Source organism: Neophocaena asiaeorientalis, unplaced genomic scaffold, assembly GCF_003031525.2.
Source record: "Neophocaena asiaeorientalis asiaeorientalis breed wild unplaced genomic scaffold, Neophocaena_asiaeorientalis_V1.1 scaffold309, whole genome shotgun sequence".
Classification (NCBI taxonomy): Eukaryota; Metazoa; Chordata; class Mammalia; order Artiodactyla; family Phocoenidae; genus Neophocaena; species Neophocaena asiaeorientalis.
The window spans coordinates 394,252-413,091 of NW_020173199.1; the positions used below are offsets into that span (position 1 = coordinate 394,252).

The following is an 18,840-nucleotide window of genomic DNA, read 5'->3' on the forward strand; positions in this document are numbered from 1 at the left end:
ATTTCTTATATTGAAAATCCATACTCAGATGAGTGTCTGAGCCCCTTTCCATTATCATCTTAATATTCCAAAGAATACCATATTACTTTTTCCACAATTGTTAAGTTAGAAAAACTATTTGTTAGTAAGTTTTAAATTCCTCCCTCTAAAAAAGTTTCTAAAAATGGACATAATTTTCTTTCCTTAGTTTGTGCCTTAGTAATATTGTTTAACAGTTTTTTCTAGCTACTTAGTATAAATTACTACTAGCCTTTACTTAATGGTTATTTCCACATAGTATGAAAGTATTTTAAATATAAATATAAAATACTTTAAATGTAAGAGTGTTTTTAAATAGGATGAATATTAGTCTGCTAAAATTTCTGCCACAAACTCAGACGTCTTTGCGGTTCTTCTAATCATTAACAGTATACATTTTAGCAAACTGTTAAATGTACAAAATGTTCAAAGTAAGCTAAATGTGAAATAAAGAGAGTCTCCAATTTCAAAGACCTTAAACACATTTTTTTAGGGAAGCATTAGTCTGTTTAGCAAAGGTTAAAATGAATTTTTGTATTCCAAAATGTTAATAGCATCTCTGGTTGCTGAGTTATAATTAACTTTCATTTTCTTACTTTCCCTCTCTAAGTTTTCTAACTTTCTTCAATAAATAATTTTTGAGAAGAAAAGTCATTTAAAAACATTTTAAGATAATCAGGAAAACAACAAATATGATTTTCTAAGAAAAAAATTTTAATTAGTAATTTAAAGTAAATTGTCTAGAAAACTGAAAATAAATTAAATGAGAACCTACTGTGTACTCAGCACTGGAGTTTCAAACTAATATATTTTACTATACAGAAGAAAGAGAATGTGTTAACCTTACAAAGATAGTGAATTTTTTTCAAACAGAAAAGGGGTTTGAAAAGACTAATATTTTAAGCCTGAGTTGGGAACAAAAAACCCCACTTACATAGGAGGAGTGTTAGATTTAGCTATTAACTCATCCTTCAGCCTGATGAGCTCCCTCAGTTTAGGGTATTCTTCAAATCTGTCAGCCAAACCTGAAGAGGAAACATAGTAAATTCCAAATTTCAATACAAATGAGTATCAATGCATTCAAACGTGACGAGCCTGCTCAGAACAAAACAATACACAACCGCCTCTTCATCCTCATATCCTTTTAAAGAAGTCTGAGGACTTTTAAACAATTCATACATACATTTTATATACCTAATGACCCTAATTCCACAGGCAGGCAAACAGATGTTCTAAAGCCCAGATCAAGTCAATTAACCATTTAATTTCTCAAATTTATTAAATTAACTAACCTGCTTATAGCATCAAATTTTGCCATTCTGTTCTCAGGAAAAGAAAAATTTTTCTTTCAATCATGCTTTTTGCATTTTCTTTTTACTCAAAAAAGTCTTTCTCCCAAAGAATCTAGTGATTGTTAAAATTTTTACTTAGTTTCTTAGACAGTTATCCAAAGCAGAGAAAATGAGGATTTCTCTTCTTTACTACTGATTATCTTAAATTAAGTGGCTACACTTTATGGACACAATCCCAGAACAAATCTAGTTAAAAAGATAATGAGTCCCTAACAGTCATTAGTGCACACCTCCTTCACTCTGATTACTTATCTAAATTGTACTACCAATTCCAAGATAAGTCACTTTCTCTAAGAATATTTCCTATATCAATATTTATAGTTTTAAAGATCTCACTCCACATTATTATAAACCAAATCCTCAGATACATTTTCAAGCTTAGGACCTTGAAAAACATCTCCAAGTTCCATAAAGGTTAAAAACAGGAGACTTGTTCCCATGTCCTCAAAAATATTTAAATCTCTGAGCCTCAGAAGAGATTTTAGGTAAAACAACATAATAACTGTTTAAACAACTGTAGGAGTAAGTAGGGCTTGAATATCAAAGATTCCTAAAAGTTTTTATTTTGTTTTTTCTTTCTTCCCTACAAGAAGCATATTCATGACAATATAAATTATATAAACATCTTAAGTTGAAAACCAGAAGTACATTTTAATAACTTTAATATCAAAGAGTAAAAAAGTGAAAGATTTTATAAAGCCTCCTCAATCAGTGGTTACAGATCAAATTTCAAATGAAACAAGTTTGAAGATTTTAGTACAGTCAGGTTTCAATCACAATACAGTCAGCTCTCAATCATCTACAAAACAGGTACACCTTTTTCTCAATCCATAATAGTTTCCTAAGTACATTTTCTTTGCCTTGGAGAAATAAGTATCTTAAAAGCAGAAAGTCTGATAATGAAATCTGGTTATATCAATATAACTTATCATAACTTTGAGGAGAAAAACAGCTTTTTCAAGTATAATTGATAAATAAAAACCTTATATATTAAACCTATATTTAACGTATGCAATTCGATGAGTTTGAACATATGCATACACCTGTGAAACCATCACCACAATCAAGGTAAGACATATCAATAACCTCCAAAAGTTTCTTTGTGTTCCTCTGGTTTTAGTGTGTGTGCACGTGTATGTGTGTGTGGTAAGAACACTTAAGTAAGATGAAATCTACCCTCTTAAATTTTTTTAAGTATTGCTGACTATAGTCAACAGTACTGCTGACTACAGACAATTTGCTACACAACAGATCTACAGAAAAAATTTATCTTGCATAACTGAAATTTTATACCAATTGAACAACAACTCCCCATTTTCCTCTCTCTCTAGACCCTGACAATCACTCCTGCATTCTCTGCTTCTATGAGACTGACTACTCCAGGTACCTCATAAAAGTGTATGTATTTATGTACACATACTATTTTAGGTACCTCTGTAAGTGCATGCATATTTGTCATCCTATGACTGGCCTATTTCACTTACCATTATCATAACTTTTTGTGCTACATCTAAATTTTGTGAAAACATTAAAATCAGTTTCTACATGTTGCTTACAAACAAGAAAGGAAAAAATAAATTGGATTACATCAAAATTAAAATTTTTGTGTTGCAAATGGTACCAACAAGAAAGTGTAAAGACGGGAATTCCCTGGCGGTCCAGTGGTTAGGACTCTGCGCTCTCACTGCCAAGGGCATGGGTTCAATCTCTGGTCGGGGAGCTAAGATCCTGCAAGCCGCAGTGTGGCCAAAAGAAAGACAACCCACAGAATGGGAGAAAATATTTGCAGATCATACATCTGATAAGGGACTTGTACTGAGAATATACGAAGAACTCTTACAATGTAATAATAAAAAGACAAATTACCAATTAAAAAATAAGCAGGGTTTAGACACCTCTCTAAATTTAAGTGGAAAAATATGTGTAGGAAAAGATTCTTAATATCATTAGTCACTAAGGCAATGTAGATCAAAACCACAATGAAATACTACTTTATACCACTAGGACTGCTATAATTAAAAAGACAGATAATAAAATGTCAAGGTTGGTAAGAAACTGGAAGCCTCACATATTGTTGGTAGGAATGTAAATGGTATAACTGCTCTGAAAAACATTTGGGCAGTTCCTCAAAAAGTTAAACATGGAATTACCACATGACACAGCAATTCCACTCCCAGGTATATACCGAAGAGAAATGAAAGCATACATTTACACAAAAACTTTACATGAATATTCATAGCAGCAGAGTTTATAACAATCAAAAAGTGGAAACAACACAAATGAATAAATGAAATGTGGTATGTACATACAATGGAATATTTGGCAATAAAAAGAAATGAAGTACTGATAATATGCTGCAACATCAATGGCCCCTGAAAACATTATGTTAAGTGAAAAAAGCCCAGTCACGAAATATCACATGTTGTATGAGTCCAATTATATGAAATGTCTAGAATAGGCAAACTGATAGACAATAGTCAATTAATGATTACTTAAGGCTGAGGGGCAACTGTGGGAGAAGGAATGGGAATTGACTGCTAATGAGTACTGAATTTCTTTAGGGGAGATGAAAATGTTCTAAGGATGTGGAGAAAGGGGACTTGTACACTGTTGGTAGGAATGTAAATCAGTGCAGCCACTGTGGAAAACAGTATGGAGGTTTCTCAAAAATCTAAAAATAGAACTACCACATGATCCAGCAACTCCATTTCTGGGTATATATCTGAAGAAAATGAAAACACTAATTCAAAAAGATACACGCACCCCAGTGTTCTTAGCAGCATTATTTACAATAGCCAAGAAATGGAAGCAACCTAAGCGTCCAGCAAAGGTAAATGGATAAAGACAATGTGCCATACACACACACACACACACACACACACACACAATGTGGTGTACACACACATACACACACACACACTTATTACTCAGCCATTAAAAAAATGTGCAATTTTGCCTTTTGCAACAACATGGATGGATTGGAGGGTATTATGCTTAGTGAAATAAGTCAGACAGAGAAAGACAAATACTGTATATTATCACTTATACGTGGAATCTAAAAAATAAAACTAGTGAATATAACAAAAAAGAAACAGACTCACAGATAAAGAGAACAATCTAGTGGTTACCGGGGGGAGAAGGAAGTAGGGAGAGCAAAATAGGGGGAGGGGATTAAGAAGTACAAACTTCTACACATATAATAAATAAGCTACAAGGATATATTGTACAGCAGAGAAAATACAGCCAATATTTTATAATAACTATAAATGAAATATAATCTTTAAAAATTGTAAACCACTATTTGTACACCTAAAACTTATATAATATTGTAAATCAACGATACCTCAATTTTTAAAAAAAGTTCTAAAATTAGACTGTGGCAATGGTTGCACAAATCTATAGATATTCTTAAAAAACTCAATTATATTCTTTAAATGGGTGCACTGTATGATACATGAATTCTCTCAGTCAAGCTGTTTTTAAAAATGTAGGGATAATGCCTTTGGTAAGCTTATCGGTAGACTGGACACAGCTGAGAAAAGATTCTGAGCTTGACGATATCTCAATAGAAACCTCAAAAACTGAAAAGTAAATAGAACAAAAATTGGAAAAAGAAAGCCAGACTATCTAAGGAATGTGGGACAACTACAAAAGGTAACATGAGTAATGGAAATATAAGAAGGAGAAAAAACAGAAAGAGGAACACAAGAAATATTTGAAATAATAACGACTGAGAATTTTCCCAAAATAATGTCAGACATCAAACCCCAGACACAGGAAGCTCAGAGAGTACCAAAGAGGATAAATGCAAAAAAAACCCAAAGCAAACAAAACCCAGCTATACCTACACATATCATTTTCAAACTACAGAAAATCAAAGCTAACGAAAAAATTCTGAAAGAAACCAGAAAAAAGAACACCAAACCTATTGAGGAACAAAGTTAAGAATTATACCCAACTTCTCAGAAACAAGCAAGAACAGGGTGAAGTAAAATACTTAAAGTGTTGAAAGAAAGAAAACACCAATCTAGAATTCTGTACTTTGCAAAATTAATCTTTCAAAAGTAAAGGAAAAATAAAGACTTTCTCAGGCAAACAAAAATTGAGGGGATTTGTTGCCAACAGGCCTGCCTTGCAAGAAATGTTAAAAGAAATTCTTTAGACAAAAGGAAAATAATATAAGTCAGAGAATCAGATTTACATAAAGAAAGGAAAAGCATCGAAGGAGTGAATGAAGGCAAAATAAAAATGAGGGATAGTTACAGAACCAAAATGAAGGAAAGATGGAAGGAGGAAGGAAAAAAGTAACACTGCTTGATGGAAAAAGAGAGTGTACTAGAAGTACTAAGAATGGAAAGGGGAAGCCAAGCCAGGAAAAACAATTTTGTTAGAAATAAAGCACAAAATGGATAAACTACATGCATGTAATCAACAGCTAGCAATAGCATATTCCCAACAAATCTGACATACCTACATCTCTGATGAAATTCTGAGGTCTATGTCCGGTGTCTACAAAATGTTGGCAGTAATCATTATGGGGATTTAAACTCTGTGTTCCCTAAAGAAAACATCAAAATTAAATAAACAGCATTCGCTCTGAGGGCAGATACACTAACTCTGTACTTTATTTTTTATTATGAGGCCATACAAAATATAAGTTAATTGACATTAAAAAAAACAGAAAACATCACTATTAAAATAATAGTATTACAATTCAGTATCTACAGACATTAATAAAGCATTATCTCATCCTAAATGGGCAAGCATCAGAAGAATATTTCATGAATAATTTTAAATGACCTTTATTTTATAATAATGATCCCTCAATAACTGAAAAAAATCTTGAAAACAAATAAGTATTTAAAATCTTTTCAGGCATAGAGCTGAAATGTGAACTTATGGACGTGAAAATTATTTTTTTACCTTAAGAAAAGTACTAGAATCTTTGTAAATCTCTTCTTCATATGGCAAATTCTCTTCCTCCTGTTGCAGTTCTAATTCATCCTTGGAAAAGGAAGTATACATTTTATATATAAGAGGAGTATCTTACATATTATGGTATCTCAAGTATTAAGACTCATATAAATATTTTCTTTCCCTAAGACACAATAAAGTTTTCAAATTACTGTTAAAAGTCAAATATTGAAGTCAGGACTTCCCTGGTGGTCCAGTGGTTAAGAATCTGCCTTCCAACACAGGGGACACGGGTTGGATCCCTGGTCAGGGAACTAAGATCCCACATGCCGTGGGGGAACTAAGGTCCCACGTGCCGCGGGGCAAGTAAGCCCATGCACGCGGCCGACAGCTAGAGAGAAGCCCACAGGTGGCAATGAAGAGCCCACATGCCACAACTAAGGCCTGATGCAGCCAAATAAATAAATATATAAAATACAAATTAAAAAAAAATTTTTTTAATCTAAAAAAAACCTTGAAGTTTTTGCTTTCTCATCATTAGCTGTAACTAGTTATGCTTATAATATATAAAATAAATATTTCTTTTTCATTCTCTTCAGTAATAATTGTCTATAACTACTAATTTTGTTGACTAAGTTATCTAGGATTATTTATCTCTGATGTAATACCTTAAATATTAGAATTTAGCTCAAATCATGAAAGATATGACCACCAATGGGGCAATTTTATTTCTACTAGATCAAACCATACGAAACTGCTATTTTATAAGTCAAAAATGTTAAAATATCAGAAACTGTATATGGTTTGACCTAATATAATCACAAATAGTTAAGTTATATAAGAGGATATATCAAATGCAACCAATACACAAGAGAATATCTATGAAATTAGATAATTATACCTAAAGATTTACTGAAACTATTCTCTTTTCTATTGAATATAGCTGTATGACAATTAATTTGAAAAAAATGGAGGTAGGTTTTTTTGTCCTTAACTTTCTTTTCAACTACATATTGTAATTACAAGTTGAGAAGCTGGGTTTTTGCCTTGGGCCTCTGTCAGAAATGGTTCTACACTGCTGTCTAGCCCATGAGTTCTCAAAATATTTTAATTGTACTACCCTATATTGTTAACATGGAATAATGCAACTCAAAGAAGACAGTATTGTAGCCTCTCGAAATATGATTGAATTATCCAAAGTTTCTGATACATCTACCTCCTTACTCTTATTTAAGAATGCTATTGCCTAGTGCTTACTAGGCATTATGCTAAGTGCTTCATATACATCACCTAATTTAATCCACATACTTCTTGTGTTAAACTGATATAAATGTCTTAAATTTACCTAATTACATCAACAATTATTCAGTATTCTGTCAAAATTCAGCTTGTCAAATTTTGTTTTCCTGGGTAAGACTCTACGGATTGTAAGGACTTATTTTCTTCTTGACCATAAAATTGTCCCATTCTCTACTTGCCTTATATTCTTCCATTTTGTCTTCATCTGTCTCTCCTTCATCCTGATACTTACGTTTTGCATTTGGAGCAGAGGTATCATAGGAAGCCCTGAAAATTAAAACTGAAATATCACTCACAAATACATACAAGATGTATAAATGTGTCCATTAATAATATTAAAGAACCGGTTATAAAAACAGAACAAGGCAAATTTTTCCTGACTAAACAGTATCTATTCACCCAGTTTATAAATCTTAAAAGTAACACAACCTGATGAATAATCTGTACTTTTTTTTTGAGAAAGCAAACAAATAAGAAACTAAGCTTTTATAAGGTATGCATGGCAAAAAGAAACTTCTACATTATGTATCATTCTAATGTGTCTTGAGCAAAACTGATGTTCTATAAAGGATCATAAACGACTACTACAAGCAACTATATGCCAATAAAATGGACAACCCGGAAGAAATGGACACATTTTTAGAAAGGTAAAAAATTCCCAGACTGAACCAGGAAGAAACAGAAAATATAAACAGACCAATCACAAGTAATAAAATTGAAACTGTAATTAAAAATCTTCCATCAAACAAAAGTCCAGGAACAGATGACTTCACAGGTGAATTCTATCAAACATTTAGAGACGAGCTAACACCTATCCTTCTCAAGCTCTTCCAAAAACTACAGACAGAGGAACACTCCGAAACTCTATTAATCTCTATTAAAAGGATCATACACCATGATCAAGTGGGATTTATCCCAGTAATGCAAGGATTCTTCAATATATGCAAATCAATCAATGTGATACACCATATCAACAAATTAAAGAATGAAAACCATATGATCATCTCAATAGATGCAGAAAAACTTCGACAAAAATTTGACAAAATTAACACCCATTTAAGATAAAAACTCTCCAGAAAATGGGCATATAGGGCACCTACCTCAACATAATAAAGGACATACATGACAAACCCACAACAAACATCATTCTCAATGGTGAGAAGCTGAAAGCATTTCCTCTAAGATCAGGAACAAGACAAGGATGTCCACTCTCACCACTATTATTCAACATAGTTGTGGAAGTCCTAGCCACGGCAATCAGAAAAGAAAAAGAAATAAAAGGAATACAAATTGGAGGGACTTCCCTGGTGGCACAGTGGTTAAGAATCCACCTGCCAATGCAGGGGACACGGGTTCGAGCCCTGGGCCGGGAAGATCCCACATGCCACGGAGCAACTAGGCCCATGTGCCACAACTACTGAGCCTGCGCTCTAGAGCCCACGAGCCACAACTAATGAAGCCCACATGCCTAGAGCCCATGCTCCACAACAAGAGAAGCCACCGCAATGAGAAGCCCACACACCGCAATGAAGAGTAGCCCCTGCTCGCTGCAACTAGAGAAAGCCTGTGCACAGCAACAAAGACCCAACACAGTGAAAAATAAATAAATATTTTTTTTAAAAAAGGAATACAAATTGGAAAAGAAGAAGTAAAACCATTGCTGCTTGCAGATGACATGATGATACACACAGAAAAATCCTACAGATGCCACCAGAAAACTGCTAGAGCTAATCAATGAATTTGGTACAGGATACCAAATTAATGCACAGAAATCTCTTGCATTCCTATACACTAACTACAGGAGATAAGAAAAATAAATTAAGGAAACAATCCCATTTACCAATGCAACAAAAAGAATAAAACACCTAGGAATAAACCTACCTAATGAGGCAAAAGACCTGTACTCAGAAAACTATAAAACACTAATGAAAGAAAACAAATATGACACTAACAGATGGAGAGATATACCATGTTCTTGGATCTGAAGAATCAATATTGTGAAAATGACTATATTGCCCAAAGCAATCTACAGATTCAATGCAATCCCTATCAAATTACTAAAGGCATTTTTCACAGAATCAAAACAAAGAATTTTACAATTTATATGGAAACAGAAATGGCGCCATACAGCCAAAGCAATATTGAGAAAGAAAAACACAGCTGGAGGAACCAGGCTCCCAACTTCAGACTCTACTACAAAGCTATAGTAATCAAGACAGTATGGTACTGACACAAAAAAAGAAATATAGATCAGTGGAACAGGATATAAAGCCCAGAGATAAACCCCCCACACCTATGGTCACCTTATCTTTGATAAAGGAGGCAAGAATATACAATGGAGAAAAGTCAGCCTCTTCACTAAGTGGTGCTGGGAAAACTGGACAGCTACATATAAAAGAATGAAATCAGAACACTACCTAACACCACACACAAAAATAAACTCAAAATGGATTAAAGACCTAAATGTAAGACCGGACACCAAAAAACTCTTAGAGGAAAATGTAGGAAAAACACTCTTTGACATAAATCACAGCAAGATCTTTTTTGACCCACCTCCTAGAGTAATAAAAATAAAAACGAACAAATGGGACCTAATGAAACTTTAAAGCTTTTGCACAGCAAAAGAAACCATAAACAAGATGAAAAGACAACCCTCAGAATGGGAGAAAATATTTGCAAATGAAGCAACTGACAAAGGATTAATCTCCAAAATATACAAACAGCTCATGCAGCTCAATATCAAAAAAACAGATAACCCAATCGAAAAATGGGTGGAAGACCTAAATAGACATTGCACCAAAGAAGACATACAGGTGGCCAAGAGGCACATGAAAAGATGCTCAGCATCACTAATTATTAGAGAAATGCAAATCAAAACAACAATGAGGTATCACCTCACACCAGTCAGAAAGGTCACCATCAAAAAAACCTATGAACAGTAAATGCTGGAGAGGGTGTGGAGAAAAGGGAACCCTCTGGCACTGTTGGTAGAAATGTAATTTGATACAGCCACTATGGAGAACAGTATGGACATTCATTAAAAAACTACAAATAGAACTACCATATGACCCAGCAATCCCACTACTGGGCATATACCCTGAGAAAACCATAATTCAAAAAGACACATGTACCCCAATGTTCATTACAGCACTATTTACAATAGCCAGGACATGGAAGCAACCTAAATGTCCAACGACAGAGGAATGGATAAAGAAGGTATGGTATATGTATACAATGGAATATTACTCAGCCATAAAAAGGAACGAAATTGGGTCACTTGCAGAGATGTGGGTCGACTTAGAGTCTGTCATACAGAGTGAAGTAAGTCAGAAAGAGAAAAACAAATATCATATATTAACACATATATGTAAAATCTAGAAAATGGTACAGATGAACATATTTGCAGGGCAGGAATAGAGACAAAGTAGTTAGAGAACAGATGAGTGGACACAGGGGGCAGAGGGAAGGGGAGGGTGGGATGAACTGGGAGATTAGGACTGACATATATATTCACCACCATGTGTAAAATAGCTAGTGGGAACCTGCTGTATAGCACAGGGAGTTCAGCTTGGTGCTCTGTGATGACCTAGATGGGTGGGATAGCAGGGGGTGGGAGGGAGATCCAAGAGGGAGGGGATATATGTATACATATAGCTGATTCACTTCACTGTACAGCAGAAATTAACACAACATTGTGAAATAATTATACTCCAATAAAAAAAACTGATAACTACAATACTGAAAAATTCTAAATGCTTTATGAACTATCAAGTCATTACCACTTTTAGGGCAAAGTGTGTTTTTTTTAATAAGGGTTTTTTAAATAAAATTATATATGGTATATAAGCTAATTCTTAGCCTAACATTCCATTTTCTAACTACTTTATAAATGAAAACTTACTGTATTCAGATAATAAGTATTTCATAATTCATGAGCTAACAATAAAAACCAATGTTTCCTAAATCTGTATGCTGATACTTATAACACACTTCATACCTAGGATCATTGTTTATTAAAACAGTGATCCTTTCACAAATACTAACATGTCACTAAAAAAATATTCAACTGACCTGCAAGTTTCTCTTGTTTCAGCAATTTCTCTCTGCTCATCTTTGCTATTTAACACAGCACCAATACTGTCAGCACTTTCAGCTCCCAACTGAGAAAAGGCAAAAACCAAAAATTAGATGACAGTGTACTAAATAGCCTTCCTAGTCATTTGTAGCAGCATTTAATACATCAAGTATTAAAAAAAAACCCATAACTACTGCAGCAGGCAAATGGACAAATTACCTTGCAGGAAAAACAGAAAACACCTTGGAGCAAAACCATGTTAATTAAGAATGATTTTGCCAGCTGAAAAGTATTTTATGCTTTCAGTTATTTTGAAATTACAACAATTAACTTGAGCCAATCCTCTACTTTTAAAGAAAATAATAAAACACAATTTAGCAACAGTAGCAATAACAAAACAACAAAAAAAGCAGCTAACATAGTGTTTATAGTGTGATATGCACTGTTAAACACTCTGCATCCATCAGCTCACGTATTGTACCTTATTTATTCCATGCCGTAATAAATACCTTTTTAGTTTTATTCAAGCCAAGTCTTTATAATGATTACAGGCACAATACTAAACTTTTACAAAAACCTGAAAAATAGTGATGCAAATTCGGGTTGGCAGTTCGGGAAATTTTGCAAAATACAACAAATGTAAACAAATCACTAGTTGAAATAGGCCTGGCTACATAGTGTGGGATCAATTCATGGAAAACTTTAAAAGCCAAACCAAGAAGTATAGAATGCAATTTACAGGCCATGAGGAACCACTTAATATTTTTAAGCACACGAAGGGCATGAGGAAATCTGCATTAAATAATCCCTTAGCTCAAGAAAGGTGAGAAGGCACACTACAATATTAGAGCTGCAAGTCCCCAGCCTTGATCTTAAACAATTACCACTGCCTCTTTAGACTACCCACTTCATGACTGCCCTAAGGTTTCCCCAATGATAAATCTCTTCCAATATATCAACTGTTCCTGATATTTTAACTCTTCCATAAAATCTTCCTGACCCCTATTCTCTTTAGTCAGAAAACACATTTATTCCCATAGGTGGAATGCTTTATAACCTTCTTCCCAAGACTGAGTCGGACTCCCTTCAAATCTCAGATGAGTACATTTCTTCTGAGGGTCCTTCCATGAACACTATATACAGAATAGGTAGCCTCCTTTCCATTATTTTTACCTCATTTCCTCATTCCGATCATAGCACTTAATACACCCTTTTTGTTTTATTTGTTTCACAGTCGCTATCACAACTTCCAATTTTTTATTTGTACAATTCAATTACTTTATCAGTTTACTTTTGTTTACTTCTCTCCCACTGAAATGTTAGCTCACTGAGGGGAAGAACTCTGTCCTGTTGATATCTGTATGTTCAGCAGCTACTATAACATCTGACTTATAGTACATGCTTATAAATATGTGAATGAACCAATGAGATTTTCTACCAAGGTGTAAATTAGAATACAATGTTTTACAAGAGGAATGCTTTAAATCAAATTGTGCTTACATATATAATTGTCTTCTCATGCTCCAACATTTTTTAAAAATTGTGGAATGACTGGAGTAATAGACTTCCCATTGTGGTAGCACTAAATACATTATTTGAATAACTATGACAATTTGGAATCATTTGAAAGCATGTATAATTTTTTGAAACAAAGCTACAAGTTAAATAAAAACAGGTGTAAACCGTTGATGATAGCATCAATTGCCACAATCGTGGTCTGGGCCTATATACTGCATCCGATATCTTCATCCAGCAGCCAAGTCAGTCAAGCAAATTATACACACTTGAGTTGTGCTGTACTCTGACAGATCATCAATCAACAAAAATTTATTAAAAACTTACTTAGGGCAAGAAACAAAGTTAGGATAGAAGATTAAGCCAACAGGGATTAAATGCAAAGACGCTGCAGGCAAACTGTTTATATTCTGTATGATGGTTAATAATATACAGTAGTGGGCCCAACAGTAAGGAAAATGGATGCTCAGAGGGAGAAGAGTCTAAGCCAGGGAGATCACAATAGGTTTCATCACAAAATTCTGACCTGGGCTGTCACAGAGGACAGACAGAAATCAGAAAGAAAGGACAACTTTTAAAAATCATAAAGTATGTACTGCACAAATCACGTTCTGGAGAGTAATAAACCAGTCTGTCTTGTTCATACAGAGAAAAGTAAGTGAAAGAAAGGCTGCTAAAGTGGAAGTCTGTCATTGATTATATTGTACATCCTTACTTAGGTGGAAAGGTTCCTATCCAACTGTACTAGGAGGCAGCCAGGTGTATTGCAAAGGCCTAAAACTGCAGCTTGCAAATGTAAAAGGTTTGTGGCCTTCAGCATGTAACAAATTTCCTGAGCTTTATTTTCTTCATCTATAAGACACAGATAGCATCTGACTGGTATGATCAAATATAATGTATGTACAAGCTTGGCAGAGTCTTGACACACAGAAAGGACTTAATAAATGGCAGCCATTATTAAATTCTGTGCAGTATGTAAGCTCTCTGAGGGTAGGACCACCTATTATTATTCATAGCTGAATTGCCAATGTCTACAAAAGCTCCTGGCACATAGTAAGACACTCAACCAATCACTGTTTACGACTATTTTCAGTCAAACAGACGTCTGAATTCAAAACTAAAGAGTAAGAATCTTGGTGGTAACAAAGAGCTGCTGAACATTTTTGAAGATAACATAATAGAAACTGGGAAAAGGAAGGCTTGGAAAAGATACCTGATTTGTCCAAAATCACTATGCCAGTAACAGATCTGATTCCAAACGCCCCCTTTGTTTTTGGCCACGCGTTTGTGGGATCTTAGTTGCCAACCACGGATTGAACCCCGGCCACAGCAGTGAAAGCGCTGAGTCCTAACCACTGGACCACCAGGGAACTCCCTAAACGCCCACACTTTTAACACTGTACCATAAATCTTTTCATCCAATCATAAAAGAGGATAGGTCTCAGATTTCCGTGTACTAAAACGAAAACTTATTACTGAAAAAAATAACAGTCAGATGCCCCATCAAAACCTGTGAGCATTTCCCCCATCTCTTTTACCGGTCTGAGTGGTAGAAAGTAAAACACAGCCTGTAACTTTAATTAAGCAGAGGTGTGCATCTGCGTTTTCTGCATGTGTACTCTACTAATCAAGCGTTAACTTATTCATACACAAGAAGGAGTGAGACCAAGATCTGGAGAGACAAACCTGGGTTTAACTTTCTTGCCCAGAGGTGAAGGAGCCGGGGCAAAAATTAACCTCTGGAGCCAATGTTTCATTATCCGATAAGTGAAGACAATATTACCTATTTCAGAGATTTGCTGTGATCGATACGGATTAAGAATTCAAACATAAGCTGCGAGTGAGGACGAGGATACCGTACACGGCAGGGTCGACAGCAATACGCATCATGGAGAATCTAAAATTTACACTCAGGCTTCTACCAATGCAGTCGTTAGTCACTATCCCAGAGAAAATACCGTAAACCTGACCCACAATGAAGCCCCAATCTCAAGAATCGGGAGCTGACTACAAAGAAAGGCAAGACACAAACGACCATTTAAAAAGTGAACAGAGGGGGGTTTCCCTGGTGGCGCAGTGGTTGAGAGTCCGCCTGCCGATGCAGGGGACACGGGTTCGTGCCCCGGTCCGGGAAGACCCCACATGCCGCGGAGCGGCAGGTCCCGTGAGCCATGGCCGCTGAGCCTGCGCGTCCAGAGCCTGTGCTGCGCAACGGGAGAGAGGCCACAACAGTGAGAGGCCCGCGTACCGCAAAAAAATAAATAAATAAAAGTGAACAGAAATTCTGGAGGATAACAAGTCACTTTTCTTTGCGTGAACTGCGGTAACTTATACAGAAAGACCACTGTATTCTCATCATTGAGCACCACTCGGCGGCCATTCCCTAGCGGTTGCTGAAGACCAAGCGTGGCGTTCGGTTCAGCACCACAATGACCGCGAGGTAAAACAGGAAAAGATTCGGGGTACCCCGGGGGTTGAGAACAAGAGGGTAGGTGGGCGCAGGGATTAAGGTCGCGGGACCAGAAAGGACTGCACCGTGGCCAGTAAGGAGACAGAAAAGGGAGGAGGAGGTAACAGGCCGGCCGCGCACGCGCATTCGCGATCCCTCCCTGGGCCCCGGACCTGCTGCGCGAGAAGCTGTCGCCGTAACTTCTGCCGCTCCCGGATCTCCTGCAAGCGGCTGTCCATGTCCCAACTCTTGTTTTCCACTGCCTCGAAAACTTGGCAACGAGCGGACGGACCCCCGCCCAATTTTTCTTCGGAGACTGTGGAACACAAAATTCTCCACGAGCTTCTAGCAGCGTGTACCCAGTGTTTTTTCCTCAATAGGTGTTTCCGGCGCGGCCGGAATTTGGCTCCACCGCTCCCGGAAGTCCCGCCTCCTTATGGACGCCTGCGATTTGACGCTGCCTACAAGAGGCCCAATGAGGGTCCTGCGACGCCGGCGCCAGAGGCGTCCGTGGAGGCTTCGGCGGTCCAGAGCTAGGGCTGTTGGAGCTGTGGTGGCGAATCGCTGACCCCTCACTTTCCCCTTCCTGGGACTTGAGGCTCCCTTGGTCTTTCAGCACTGTTGCCACGTGGTGGGCCGTTTTGTTGATTCCCTTTTCCGTTAGTTCCCCAGTTGCCAGTTCTGACGTTTTAATCATTGCCAGATACCCGTTTTTTCGTGAAAGCACTAACGCGGGTCAGATTTCGGGGTTTGAACCCTGGACTGTCGTTTACTAGTTGAGTGGCCTTGTCTGGATAATCAACCTCTGTGAGCCTTTAGTTTTCTCATTTGTAAAATGCGAGGGATAAGAGTGCCTACCTCACAGAGTTGTGAAGATTGAAAGAATAAACAGAGCCAAACACATCCCACCATGCAAGTGTTCATCAAGCTTTTTATTATTACTTTCCACTTGAGGCTGGGAACGGCAACTGCATCTGCCCGTGCTCTTCTCCACAACTCACTAGCCCTTGAGAAGTTTCCTATTTTACCATAATGCATTTTATGGATTTTTTAGAGAGGTGGGAGAGTGATAGTAAAATTTGTCTTGGTTCATGTCCTAGAGGTCAGAGGCTACGCGAGCCCTTTTTGTGCTTGTGCATTTGTCTTAGTTGGAAATAACCCTGATATATGAAAACAAATAGCCTACTGATGCTTGTGGCGGGGGGGCTCAGTGATGATTCTCCTTTCTTCGTAGGAAGGCAACAAGGACCAAAGTTGGTTTTTTTTTTTTACATCTTTATTGGAGTATAATTGCTTTACAATGGTGTGCTAGTTTCTGCTTCATAACAAAGTGAATCAGTCACACACACACATATGTTCCCATACCCCTTCCCCCTCGCGTCTCCCTCCCTCCCTCCCTCCCAGGACCAAAGTCTCAAGTTATTACCATTATACACCATATTTGTCATCTTATTCCAAATTCAAAGTAGCAGAAGTAGACTAAGACGTCATGTTGCCCCAAGTTTAATTGGAAGTTGTGGCACATACTTACCAAGATTAGTAACAAGTCTGTTCTTTGAGAGAGGATTTAATTTTTGAAAATAGTATTAAATCCTCCAGATCAAAAGCAGGTGGGTCAGACTAGGCCAAAAGTGGGCAGACTAGGCTCTTACTAATTGTCATGTCTTTCTCAAGAACTAGCTCTGAAAGGCAATTTCAAAAGAGGAGTCCTAAAAATCCCTTGAGTAATGGCAGCACTGTTTGAAAAAGTATGTTAACTTCCAAGGGGCCTATACTGTAAAAGACAATACTAATTTGTACATATGAATTAAAGTGTGTTTCTTTAACAGTCAGCTGCATCACCTGCCAGTCAGGTAAGATGAGTACTGATTTGAACCATTTTTCAGTGATGTGAATAGACATTTTGTTCACTCAAAAATTTATTATAGGGCTTCCCTGGTGGCGCAGTGGTTGAGAGTCCACCTGCCGATGCAGGGGACACGGGTTCGTGCCCTGGTCCAGGAAGATCCCACATGCCGCGGAGCGACTGGGCCCGTGAGCCATGGCCGCGAGCCTGCGCGTCCGGAGCCTGTGCTCCTCAACATGAGAGGCCACAACAGTGAGAGGCCCGCATACCGCAAAAAAAAAAAATTATATTTATTGAGCATTTTATATGGCAGACACTGTGATGGACCCTTGAGTCTATCAAAGACCAAAAACCAAATCAGTCAGCTTTTCTTTAGGGAGTTTACTGCCTAAAGGAGGAAAAAAAAATTTTCCTGGTAAAGTGTAGTGCAGGTGCTAGTGGTATTTAAGCCCCATACTCACCTGAACTCTGCTCTGTGACGATGGTTGGGCTGGGAGTTTGCAAACTGTAGTTCCCAGCTTTCCTTGTCAGACAGCTTCCTGTAAGATTCTGGTAAGAATTCTGCACAGGCAGAAAATCAGAAGGTGGAACATGGGAAAGCTATTGTTCCTTAGTTCTCTTCCTCTCTGTTTCTGGTATCCAGGGCAGTGTCTGTGCCCTTTACAAAGTCCAGCACCAGCTGCAGCAACCCCTCCTTGGTGGTCCTGTTTTCCCTTTCCCTACACTCACGTGGCATCCCCAAAAGAGCATTTGCTCTTGGGCTCTGATAATACCACCTCCACCCTCTGTTCTACCAGCTCTAGGACTAGTAGCCACTTCCTGCAGTTAGGAATTTCTGATTTAATCTCACCTTCCCCTTTATGCTCTTTTAGCCGTCAACATTTCTCCATAGCAAATGCTGTCTGTTTAGAATTCCTTATTTGATTTCTGTTTTCTTGCCTGGGACCTGTACTGATGAAGATGCAAATGTGAACTACCTTTAGTATTTACAAAGTCTTTCGAATGCAGCAGAGGGTTGTCCCGGTTTCCACAAAGAAAGGGATATAACTCTGAAATCTGTCTCCCAACCAATGAATTTTAAAATACCAGACCACACCTGTGGAGTACTGTACATGCCTATCAGTAACATTTGTTCATCACAGCAACATAAGGACCACTAGGGAATGTGTGTGGTGGGGAGAAGGGGGAGAAGAAATTTAGAAAGTCCCCACATATAATTCATATTCTTTGAAAAAGCAATTTAACTTCTAGGCACTTATTTTGAGGAAGTAATGAGAGATCCACGTAACAATGAATGCATCTCCCCTGTTGAGCTGCATCCCGTAGGCCTACAAGTCTTGTGCTTGCCCAGCTTCAAGACTAAGAAAGAGCC

General features: G+C 37.2%; 1 protein-coding gene across 1 annotated transcript in view; it reads right to left on the reverse strand.

Annotated features, from left to right (window-relative positions):
• The window catches only part of METTL14 (methyltransferase 14, N6-adenosine-methyltransferase non-catalytic subunit), a 30,595-nt gene extending 14,592 nt beyond the window's left edge, over positions 1 to 16,003 (reverse strand). The window contains exons 1-6 of the mRNA XM_024744716.1: positions 15,796 to 16,003; positions 11,655 to 11,743; positions 7,763 to 7,850; positions 6,294 to 6,374; positions 5,841 to 5,928; positions 953 to 1,043 (exon numbers count right to left, since the gene is read on the reverse strand). Of these exons, the coding sequence (XP_024600484.1) occupies positions 953 to 1,043; positions 5,841 to 5,928; positions 6,294 to 6,374; positions 7,763 to 7,850; positions 11,655 to 11,743; positions 15,796 to 15,861 (503 nt within the window). The 5' untranslated portion in view covers positions 15,862 to 16,003. The remainder of the gene's footprint in view (positions 1 to 952; positions 1,044 to 5,840; positions 5,929 to 6,293; positions 6,375 to 7,762; positions 7,851 to 11,654; positions 11,744 to 15,795) is intronic.
• Between the last annotated feature and the right edge of the window lie 2,837 nt (positions 16,004 to 18,840).